Here is a 12,509-nt window from a genome sequence, read left to right as displayed (position 1 = left end):
AGCCAAATTATGGAACCAACCTAGGTGTCTATCAAAACATGAATGAATTGCAAAATTATGGGACATACACACGATAGATTTCTACTCAGCACTAAAGAAGAACAATATTATGTCATTTCCAGGAAAATTAATGAAACTGGAAAATATTATATTAAGTGAGATTATCCACTAACAGGAAATGAAGGGTCATATGTTTTCTCTAATATGTAGAAGCTAGGGAGTAATAAGGATACCCAAGGGACTTCAGAAAATTGAAGAGAAACTCTAATGGAGCCAAGGAGATGGGCTAGGGAAGAGGTGGGGGAGAGAGGATCAATGAAGGAATCCTTCCATTGCCATTATGTGCATATGTGAGAGTCCTGATGCCAATCTTAAGATTCTGTAGGGTAAGGGGGAGGGGGTCAGCCAGGGGAAAGCCCTCCAAGTGCTGTGTGCATGAATGTTACGATCTCTATAAACTGCGTTATGATGTGAGACTATGATGTATCAATAAAAGTATAAAAAGTAGGTTAAAAATAAAATTCAAATGCCTTGCAGTTTGGAATTAATGTGTTTAAAATTAGTAGAAAACTGAAGCAAAACTAAAACATTCTTGAAATACGACATTGATTTACTTGTAATGATAACAAATGTCAACTAGTTCAATTCTTACTTCAGAATGGTAAAAGCAAGAACTAGTTTTCAGTAAGTGAATCTTCACACTAAAATAAGTAGCAATATATTTTTATAGCAAACTATTGCTTAGCTCCGTTTTTAAAAGAAAAATAAAGTAACTTCAGAGGATAAAATATTTTAAAGATATGTTGGTGTTTAATCTGCAATAAATGTAGAAATTAATAATATCTGTGATGATGCAAGGTCAAGTCTGGATTGGAGATATTACAAGTAGATTATTTGTGGCTTGTGTGTGTCTGATAGAGAAAAAAGAGAAGAAAGAGGAAAGAGACGAGGGAGGGAGGGAAGGAGGTTATCGATAGGACAGATTCGCCGTTTGGAGATACACATATTCAGACTTAAGGTAAGTAAGATTTTAAGGGAATTTCAGATTCATCCAGTGGACACTGATTTCTTAATCCCATTTATAAAGAAGGTTGTTGGGCACTGTTTAAGAGTTCTTCAGATAAGCCAAGTGTTGTAGGCACCAGAGCCCCTTCACACAGATGGGAGTGTGTAGCTCCCTCCGAGCTCCTGTTATGCCAAACCAGAACAGTTCTACTTTTGTTTCTGCCTCAAATACACAAAAGTGAAAAACATAACTAATTCATCATCTCAAGTTGACAGCCCCCTTAAAGGATTTTTGATCATCTGTGCTATAAATCCTCTCTAATATGATACCTAGGACATCAACTTACCTTCCCCATTGAATATTGTGTGCCAATATTGTTTGAGAGTTTCTGAGATGCTCTGTTGTGTAAACATTCTAAGTCTTGACAAAAATACTTGATGGGTCACCCATTAAATAACAAAGCCAGTAATATAAAATGCACTAATAACAGACAATGTACAGTTTTATAGTTTCCCTATTTTTTTTTGTGTTATCTTAAATGGCCTTTTCACACATGTTCTTATATAACTTATTTGCTTTTCTTTACATTTTTTTTCTACAAAAACAAGGAACAGTTTTTCCATTTTTAGGAGCCAAGTGTGTTGAGACCAAAATAAATACCACAAAATGGAGTCCTCATTATATACCGTCAGAAGGTGTTTAATTTTATGCCTGCATGAAAGATAATAATGTGACTCATAGGTACTAAATATTCCTCTGCCATTCACACTCGGTGCTATTATCTGGAGTAAAACTAGATTAAACTTGTAGAGTGGTGAATCGCTGAAAATAATGAAGTGAAGGCAATTCATTAATCTTTATCTGCTTGTCTATTTTTATAGCCTGGACGAAATGGAAAATTCATTTGGGGGCTGATCAGATTTTAAGGGGGCTGGCATTATGAAGAGAAAAATGGGGCTAAAATGTTATTTTTTCTTCTAAAATTATACACAGCATCTTTTTCTTACATGCCTCTGTTTTTCTTTTAGTGGCAAAGCATTTCTATAACACTGGTTGAAAAAGTTCAGATGATTGCTGTAATCCTAGGATCCCTGTTCTTAATAGCAAGTGTGACTTGGCTCCTCTGGTCAGCCTTCAGCCCCTATGCCGTGTGGCAGAGGAAGGACATCCTTTTTCAAATCTGCTATGGAATGTATGGTTTTATGGATCTAGTGTGCATAGGTAAGACCATGACATCAACCATTCACCGACCATCAGTAATCCATTTCTTTCAGCAATTATATCTTAACCAGTTGTATCTAATATAACTAGAATGTTATGGTTTGTATTACCTTGGCCTTGCAGTTCATTAATTACCTGGGGCAAAGGGTGGGGTGTCACAATTTGGCCACTTTTCTAAGAGAAGTATAGAATTTATATTCTAATACAATCTGATAAAATTAGTGGAGTGATATCATTTAAAATGACATGTTTTGCAACTGAAAGCAAGAAGGGAGGGTTGAAGAAATTACTGGGGTGAGCGAAATAAGGGTAGGCATTTATTTCTAAGGAATAAAAGCAAATCACTTTTTTCTTTCCAAAGTTGGGAATGCATGGATTGATGCAAATGTCAATAGTGGGTCACCTAAAAGACCTGTGTCAGGACTGTGGCTCAGTTTCCTGGGGGTATAAAAGAGTCCCCGAGAGGCTGGGAACTTGCAGTCTTCCTTATTGGCTTGTGTCTCTGCACTTCACTTAATAATTCAGTGGTTTAGAAAAGAAAACATACTAAACATTTAAGTTAAAATAGACCTTACAAAACGATTACTCCTGCAGTTTCCTAATACCAGAAGGAAATTGGAAACATCCGTGTGTGTGTGTGTGTGTGTGTGTGTGTGTGTGTGTGTGTGTGTAGGGGCACAGTTGGCCACTGTCATAGTAGCCAGTTGATGGTTGCAGGGAAGGGGGGTTCTGGAGAGGAGCACCAAACTATCAGGGGGATTTTCCTGCTCTTTTGTGGCTTATAGTCTCCTGGGTTATAAAAAAAAGAAAAAAGCAGAAGGAGGCAGCCATGGTTTAAAGCAGTGTTTCTCAGTGTGGTCCCTGAATCCCTGGCAGCAGCTGTAAAAACTCTTTAGAAATGAACATTCTCAGGTCCCATCCCATACCTATAGACTCAGAAATTTCTGGGGTGGGGTCCAGCCATCTGTTTGTACATGTCCCGTCCGTGTTCTGACACACACTGAGACTTGAGAAGTGCAGGTTCCAGGAACAAACACTGAGCTTGGGATCGAATGTGCTGGTTTCTAATCCTGGCCTCTGCTTGGGCAGGTCAACTTCATCTTCCCACAGTCCTGTTTTCTTAACCATAAAATTGGGAATAATAACCCCCCACCATGCAGGTCTAAATAAAGGAAATAATGATTATAAAGTAATTATGTCATTGATGAGAAATGACAGACTGAAGATATTTGAAGAAGTCAGAGACTGAAATAACTTTAGATCACTTAATGTCTGTACCTACTAAAGCCTAAATTTAACCAGCAATTTCAATATCCTCAGTCATTTTTAAAAGAATTGTGTCTATAAATGTTTAAAGTCAGATCAACCTGACTTTCCCTTTTTTAATTTCCTCCCTTGTCATTAATATAAGAGTATTAGGAAAGAAACTGATCAAATTTCAGGCTGAAAAAGAAGAGCTAGAGGAAGAGGGAGGGGGAGAGAAAGGGAAGGGAGGGAGGGTGGGGGGAGATGCCATGAGTAACAGGTAAACTGAGCAGATGTCTGAATAATTGGGCTAATCATGTATGTGATTATTTTGCATTAACTGTGATAATGCATATGTGAGCATTTGGGAATTCTAGATCTCTATTCAAATTTAATCTCTAAACATTGTTTTAAATAAAGAGTCGCAAAGTTGTTCTACAAATTGAATCCCTCAACAAGTTCAAAGACAAGTGTTTACAGTTTCAATTTGAATGTTATGAAACGTGGTCTCCTATAAAGGGGAACATTTCAAAAGTCACTAAGAAAAAATTTTGAAAGTAGTTTTCACCATAAATAAATGATGACTATTTGAGGAGACAGATATTCTTCTCAGATATTTACTCCGATTTAAACATTACACAATGCATGAATGTGTGGAAACATTACATCGTGTCCATTAATATACAATTTTTTGTGGTACTGGGGATGGAACCCAGGGGCATTCTACCTCTGAGCTATGCTCCCAGCCCTATTTTTTATTCTTTACTTTGAAACAGGATCTCACTGAATTGCGAAGGTCCTCACTAAGTAGCTGAGTCTGTCAGGGAACTGCAATTCTCCTGTCTCAGCCTCCCAAAAGATGGGATTACAAGTGTGCACCACTATGACTGGTTTCCAATTTTTATGTGTCAGTTTATTTTAAACATAATTTTTTAGCCGGGTGTGGTGGCACACGCTTGTAATCTCCGCACTTGAGAGGCGGGGACACGAGGATCGTGCAGGTTCGGAGCCAGCCTTGCTGGCTTAAGAGACCCTGTTTCCAAATAAAAAAATATAAAATAGGTCTGGTCTGGGAGTGTAGCCCGGAGGTAGAAGGGCTTCCAGGAACCCCAGTACCACACACAAAAAAACCCAATTTTTTAAAGGCGATATTAAAAAAAAGGAAGCACTACATCCCAATTCAATTTGGAGGGGGGGAAAAATTCCACTTGACTTTCTTGTTACCATTGTAACCCCCAAAAGGACCATATGTTTACTGATTAGGAAATCATTTTTTGAGTTTCACAATTTGTGTTTAGTGATAAATTATTATTGTTTAAATTTTTATTGTTACAGTCATCATTTTAATCAATATTAATTAGAATTCTGTTTTCAAGAACCAAAAAAAGTGATTGACAAGCAAATTATACTTAATATAAGCCCCTGTTACATTTCACATGAATTCAGATGTCCACTAATTAAATGTAGACAGTAACAAAAATCACATTGATCATACTTTAAGTACTACCTACTAGAAGACTAGTCAGAGATAGAACGAAAAACAGGTTTATGACTTGGTGTCCGATTTCTTAGGTCAGTTTAATAAATATTTATTGGGAACATTCTGCATGACAGAAATAGTGCTGGATGCCGGGAATACAAATGAGTCAGTCACTTTCTTGCCCCAAGGAGATTGTAGCCTCTTGGGGAGGTGAGGGTTTTGGGGATCAAAAGAGAGTCATTTTGTCAGGCCCCAACCAGAAAAAAATCAGTAAGTTTGGAAGGTTGTGGAGGGGAATCTCACGCTTATGCCTAGTGACAGAAGTGTCACAAGAGACTCAGGCAGGACCACAGGTTTGCAGGAGGCTTCAGCAACCTCAAACAGAAAATGTTTCTGAAAGAATGTCTGCCCAAGAATTGCCGGTGTAATCTTGGATTGGCGCCACGCTGTTTCTGATCCTTAAGCATCCTTTATTTTAATCCATGTGACCAAAGATTATCATTTTAAAATAGCTCACGTAATCTTTCTCATTTTTCTTTAAAAATGTCCCTTTACCTTAGCTTATTTGAACATACACATAGTTTGCTGTGACACTCAGACCATTGCCACTCCAGAATAACTTTACATAATATTTGGAGAATCTCTGCACTTCTTATGTAGTTTGACAGGATGGGCAGGTATGTACGGTAAATAGAATCTCTGGGGCGTGCGGTTGTGGAAATATACATGGGAAATGGTAGTTGGATAACAGAGATTAATGCTGGAGGCCTGCTTGGAAGGGGAAGTGTTGGGTAGACCTCCGGGGGAACTGGTAACAGAGCTGGGTGACAGCCGAGTAGACACTTGACAAATGCAGCTAGGGTCCCCTTCTCCCCCATGGGGGTCTTGTGATCAGCTCCTCATTCAGAGGGCGTGAGGACAGCTTTCACGCTTAATTATACCAAATGAGAAATAAGAGGCCTACAGCTTTGAATGCCCTTTTAAAAAGTTCAGAAAATCCACAGACGATTATTCCAGAATCCAACAATGTTATAATCAACCCCATACATATAACAGAAAGAAAGAATTTGAATTGTTCAAGAGAAACTGAGAGATTTTTACAACATTTGTTTACTTGGGGAAGTTAGTTGATTTTACTTCCAGATGTCAGGAATTTGTTTATTGATTTCCTTCATTATTAATTAATACATTTTCTTTTCCAAGATTTAGTTTTCCCTTACTGTGTTAAGGTTTTAAATTTTCCCAAAGGGTCCGGAGATTATTGTTATAGTTGAAATATCATCAAGCCTGTTTGGTAGAACTCTCTGCAGTGATATCTGTGATGCCCAGTACCTAGACTCTGGCAAAATTTGGTTGTCGAGCACTTGAAATGTGGCTAGTGATAATGAGAAACTGAATTTTGAATTTGATTTTATTTAAATTAATCTAAATAGCCATGTGTTGCCAGTGGCTACTATGTAAGACAGCATGGGTTATAGATAGTGGGATGATAAATGTGTAAGGACGCAATTAACATGTTTCTCTTGTCCGCATATGCTGGTTATAGTTCCTAAATCATAAAAAAAATCTCTAATCCAAGCCAGAAGAATAAAATGACAATGAGTTCAAGAGGATTAAGGGAAGAGTGTTAAAGGGAGAAGGTGGTGTTAGAAGGTAGACAGAAAGCCTTAAAGGGAAGACATGTTTGATAGATGACTATTCTGTTACTGAACTTTTTTGGAAGACTTCTGTGGGTTAAATGTGAATTTAATTTTCAATCTACATTTATTATACAGCTCACATCTGCTTTAAGGAAATTGAAGTGTGAAGAGATACAGCTTTATTCTATATTTGGGAAGCTCTCTTAAATATTTAAATAGATGATATCCAGACTATGATTGCTCACAGGGAAACTAATATAAAGGATTTAAGTCTCTGAGATGTTGTAGCCAGTGGCAGTAATTTAGGGAGAAATGAAAAACAAAGCAATCGTGCACTGGCTCCCTCCTACAGAGATTTGCACAGTAGACAAGGGAAAATTAACAATCCAGACAGGAAGACTGGGTGTGTGGGAGAAGGCTCAGGGCAGGGAATCCGGTTCTTCTCTCATAATTTGCGCAGTAAGAACATAGAAGACTATCATTTCCATTAGCCACGTGATTCAAAGAAGCGAGTCCCACAAGCAGAATTGCATTTATTAATGACTGAAGTTTGAGGGACTAGGAAATGGCCCTTTGAGGATGGGCATTATTTGGTTAACTTGCATCTAACCACAGCGCAGTTACCAAGTCATGTTCAACTCATGCTGGTATCAGCCAGGCCAGGTGAGTTCAAATTCAGGTTGTAGAAGCAAAAACTGAAACGTGTTCCATGGGTGGGCATCACAGAACAGAGGTTGCAGTTCATGTGCCTAATCTGATGAATGTAAGAAGTTAGTGGCAAATCTACAACTGGAAGAGATTTTGACCTTCCCTGGGATCGTGCGGGAAGGAATTGGGCATGGTTACAATATTTAAAAACTTAGATGGCTTTTGTTATTTTAATTTTTTTGTTTGCCCACATAATACATAGATGCGCACATACACACACATACATGCTATGTAAACATTTTTTATAATTATGAAATCTACCTATCAAACTGCCAGGTTTTAGTAGTTACCAAAAACCTACCTACCTCACATGGCCCTTCCTCTTATGTCAGTCCCTTTGAAGAAATGTCCCTTTTAACATCCTAAGGCATATCCTCCAGATCTGTTTTTTTAGTTTACACATGTATGGGTACACAAATACTTGGGTATTTTACTTTTTATAAAAGTGAGATAATACTATACAATTTATTAAGCAAATACTACTTTCCATTCACTGATGCAACTGAAAAACCTTTCCCTGTTAGAACAAGTATACGTGATTTATTTGACCTTTCATCTACTGATGGACATTTAGGTTCTTACCCATTTTTGGCATCAGGGCCAGTGTTGTAAATGATATCTGTTTTACTTGAATGTTTCTGTAGGTGAGACTCTGAAAAGTGGAAAATCCTAGTTGAGTAATACACACATGTTAAATTCTGAAAAGCCCTTGTAAATTGCACTCTAAAAAGATCTTACTGTTTAAACTCACCCCAACTACATGAGAGTTCCCATTTTCCAACACCTTGCCGGCTATGGATATCTCGCTTTCTGAAATGACAATTGGTAGTTTTAGCTGTATTTAACACCATTGGAGAGGTTTTCTTAAAATCGATTATCTGAGTTGGCATGATGAATTTTATTTAAGAAAATCAGAATGGCCGCACTGGGTTGTGATGATGGGCATAACACCAGCTTTGTGTCCTCGGTAGTGGGGATGTGTTCGCTGTGCAGAAACAGACCAGGCTTGCTCAGAAAACATTTTCACTTGTTCTTTCTGAAGATGAAATTCAGCAGGAGCTGCCCCTCAACATCCCTGTTTTCTCTAGAACACTGGAGAGAGAGAGAGAGAGAGAGAGAGAGAGAGAGAGAGAGAGAGAGAGAGAGATACCTGCAGTCAGCTTATTCTATGTTTTATACTTAACACCGTGGAGACTTCACTTCTTGGTTTATTTCTTTTTAGCAGAGAACGCGTTCCCTGACATTGCCCTAAGATATATATGTTGCCTTCATCTGCCACTTGTACCTGTGGCTAAAATACTGATTTGTTATTTTTGGTTTTTCATATCACTTCATTTATAAAATTAAAGCGTAACCATTCAGAATGGAGGAGCTAAAACACACACACACACACACACACACACACACACGTACACGCACACACATGCAGGCACGTACTGATAACCTCCTCAGGACCAAAATATATTTTTCAAAACTTTTTTTCTTTTTTTTGGTGCTTTCTAGAGATGGAACCCAGGGGCCTTCTACCTCTGGGCTACTCTCTCAGACCTGTTTTATATTTTATTTGGAAGCAGGGTCTCTTAAGCCAGCACGGCTGGCTTCAAACCTCCTGTCTCAGTCTCCCAAGCGCGGGGATTACAAGCGTGCGCCACCACGCCCGGCTCAAAACTCTTTTGAAATAGTAGAATAAATATAATAGAATTTTTATGCCACCTGGCTTCTGAAAGCCACAGAGATTAGAAATTATAAAAATAAACTGAAATGTACTAGAATGAGAATAGGTCAAAATATTTTCTTTTTTTTTTCATACCAATTATAGTCAGTACTGAAAAAGATGATCCTTCTGCAGAGGTCTCATATTCTCCAACATAAACTTTTGTTTCCATATTTTCAATTGAAATAGTTATTTAAAATAAGATAATTTCTTATAGTTACTATAGCCATTTTGAAAATAGGTTTTTCATAGTTAATCATGTATCTAACTAAAACCACTTAGGCATACATAAGAAAACTATTTAGAGTAAATATTGAGTAGTATATTCTCATTTCATTAGAGAACATAAGAATAATAAATATGACACATTTCTGTAGATTTTGATTATATTAGATATGTATTTATATCTTAAAACTAACGTGAGATTTTTCTCTTGTTTTTGATATTGCTTCACTTTGCTAAGTTTTTTACAGGTAGCTAAGCTAAAAGTAATACACAACTTAGCATCTTATTGACATGAGACTTAAAATATTAACATTCTCAAATTCTGTGATGTTTTATGAGTAAAAATATGACAAATTATGCTAAAAAATTTTCAGAATATTCACTCAGTTGCCATAAGTAAGTTCTCATGTCAGGGATGATCATGTGTCTCCTTAATAATAGGAGCGTCTCATCCTAAAATACTGTTGTGCTCATCTTGCTTGTTTTCAGTGTAAACCATTAAGCATAAGCAATGCATAATTAAAAAGGTAAATCTGTTGCTGCGGAAAAATAAAATTCTAATATCCACCAAGCAAAAATATAAAAGACTTTTAAACTCTCTCCTTTATAAAACCTCCCAAGCTTCCTGGCACCTCTCAGCATGATTGAGAAGTTGCCAGTATTTCTGAATGCAGTTTTAGATGAACAAGTATCTACTCGGAAGAAAGAGTTCGAAAGAAGTTAAATTGGAAAGTGAAACATGCCATAATTTAGAGCAGGGGGAAAAAAAATACAAGCATTTTCTCAAGACCACAGGAGAGTGGCAAGTTCATTGGGACAGGAGGTCACCTCACATAGATAAGCCCGCTCCAAGCAGCTGCTGGGGAGGTTTACGAACTGTGTGGTCCTTGGGTCACTGAGAGGTAGCATTTTTTTAAGCCATAAGATAGTTGTGGAAAAATGTAAAATTTATCAAAAATTCTAAGAGAAAAAAATGTAAAGTGACCAAGAGAACACTCATCATGTGCAGGCTGCGCTTAGGTTCTGTGGGGGCGCTGTCCTGCACAGAGGTGTTCAGGGACGACTATGTCAAGTAAGTTCTTTTCAGGGCCTCAGTCAGGAGAGGCATAAGCCCCAGAATCCAGTGTGGTGGGACACAGGCCACCTCCACACAGAGATCCTTTCTCTATGGGAAGTGGAAACTAGAGATGCCAGCTGGTATCCCCGCCCCCCTGCGTCCCTACACACCTTCTCAGGGCCACCCAACTGGGGTGGGCCTACCCCACTCAAAACTGTCAGCAGTTTCCATCTAAAAGACTGCATACACATTTGTGGTGTGTTTTTTTTTTTTAAATTGGGGCATTGTAGCCCGATATCTTAAGGGGATAATTTTTTTAATTTAAAAAGTTTAAGTTACGCTGGGTGTGGTGGCGCACGCTTGTAATCCCCGCGCTTGGGAGGTGGAGACAGGAGGATCGCGCTGGTTCAGAGCCAGCCTCGCTGGCTTAAGAGACCCTGTTTCCGCATAAAAAAAGTTAAAAAATAGGTCTGGGAGTGTAGCCTGTGGGAGTGTATCCCGGAGGTAGAAGGGCTTCCAGGAACCCCAGTACCACTAAAAAAAAAAAAAAAAAAAAAAAAAAAGTTTTAAGTTTTTTTTATTAACACATATCAAATTGATGGGTTTCATGGTGACATTTCCACACATCATAGAGCACGGGGAGTGGGGGCCCAGACCACCCTTCTTCCAGCCTCCTTTACCCCACCCCAGTCACCACCACCACCTCCAAGTTTGGAATCTGAGCCTCTGGGATTATTCAGGGAAACAGTACTTCAAAGGTCAGAAGGTCAGCAGATCAGCTGCCAAGTGGGGGTGCAGGGGGCTGCTCACATGCTGTGATTGACCCTGGGGTGCAGTGGGAGGCGGGGTGTAGGAAGTGCTGTTGCTGGGTTTGCCTCACTCTAAGTCTCCTAGGAAGCACTGATGTGATAAGTCCTCGTGAGTCATAAGGCCTGTGAGAATCAGTTTAAGCGTGGTTGGGCATAATAACCAGCAAAGTTGATTAGCCCCATATTTCCTTTTAGAATCTTCACATCACTATAATTTTCCCTCTAAACATAAGAAGCACATCAGCTACTTCTGCTCCAGGAAATGCTTTCATTTCCTGCGCGATAATTTGATCGGGGACCCACATCCCTCAGCATCACAATTTGGCTACTTAGGAGACCTTCACCCAGCCGCTTCTTCAGGAGAACAGAAAGGGGCTCTGCTGTTCCTGGGCCCCTCTGGGTTCCCCTTCTGGCTCACATCCCTGGACGGTGAGGTCAGCGGCGTGGCTGTACACTGACCTGTGTGCAACCACGAGTATCCTGGATTTACCAGTGCTGCCGATTCATTTTGAATTGTTTTGAGATAAAACAGAATTCCTGTACATGGAGAGACCATTATTACTTGATTCCAGAACGCATTAGCTTCACACCCCAGTAAATGCTACGTCTTCACTTAGAGCCTGATGTAACTCTTCCCACACGGCTCCGGTGTTAGAAGCCTTGCACTCTGAGCGCATCCTAGGCGGCCCCGCGGGGACACAGGCATGGTGGCCCTGTGCAATTGGAAGTTGTTGGGGGAAAAACAAATCTTTATCCTTTATATCCTTTGAGGAGTGGGTCATTATCTCTTTTCTCTGGAGGTACAAATTATAAGCTTTTCTATGCCTTAATCATACTAATGTTCACCAATTTGTCTAAAGATTATTATCATGTTTGGTTATTAGTGGTACTGTTGCTCTTAAAACCCCAGGAAATGAAATAGAAGGGAACTTGCTTTTGCTACTTGACCTTTCATGCTGAGCTGGAATGGTTTCTCAAAGATAATTAACCCTTTGGGGTCTCCCATGAAGAGGTAAAAAATGCAACCTTCCTCTTACGTGACCTTACAAACTTCAAGTTGCTTCAGAGAATCATTACCATAATTAGCAGAGCAGCACGCCAAGTGTGTTGACGTTGTTGACTTCCATTTCCTTCACAAATAACTGTGATGCTTCTGTCTCTCAACTGGGGTCAGTCTAGTCAAGGTGTGTCAGTTACTTATTGAGCATGAGCATTTGGCAATCTGTGTGCTAATCCCAAGACAATTTACAGGCAGGCAGGCCCAAAGGCAATGCCTGTTTCCATACAGCTCATGATCCGGGAATGGTTTTTATACATCTGTAAGTGGTTTGGAAAAAACACATCAAAAGAAGAATATTATTCCATGACATAAAATTTAAACCTTTAGTATACATAAATGAAGTT

The 12,509-nt window shown here is 39.0% G+C and overlaps 1 protein-coding gene across 1 annotated transcript in view; it reads left to right on the top strand.

Moving 5' to 3' along the window:
* MARCHF11 (membrane associated ring-CH-type finger 11) overlaps positions 1-12,509 on the top strand; it is a gene marked incomplete at both ends in the record, with an annotated part of 117,714 nt that overhangs the window by 92,838 nt on the left and 12,367 nt on the right. The window contains one exon of the mRNA XM_080698838.1: positions 2,035-2,227. Coding sequence (XP_080554964.1) covers positions 2,035-2,227 — 193 coding nt within the window. The remainder of the gene's footprint in view (positions 1-2,034; positions 2,228-12,509) is intronic.

This window comes from Muscardinus avellanarius, assembly GCF_963383645.1.
Source record: "Muscardinus avellanarius genome assembly, chromosome: 1".
Lineage (NCBI taxonomy): Eukaryota > Metazoa > Chordata > Mammalia > Rodentia > Gliridae > Muscardinus > Muscardinus avellanarius.
Note: the sequence above shows the minus strand (reverse complement) of the source record. Positions and strands in the feature narration are given on the sequence as shown.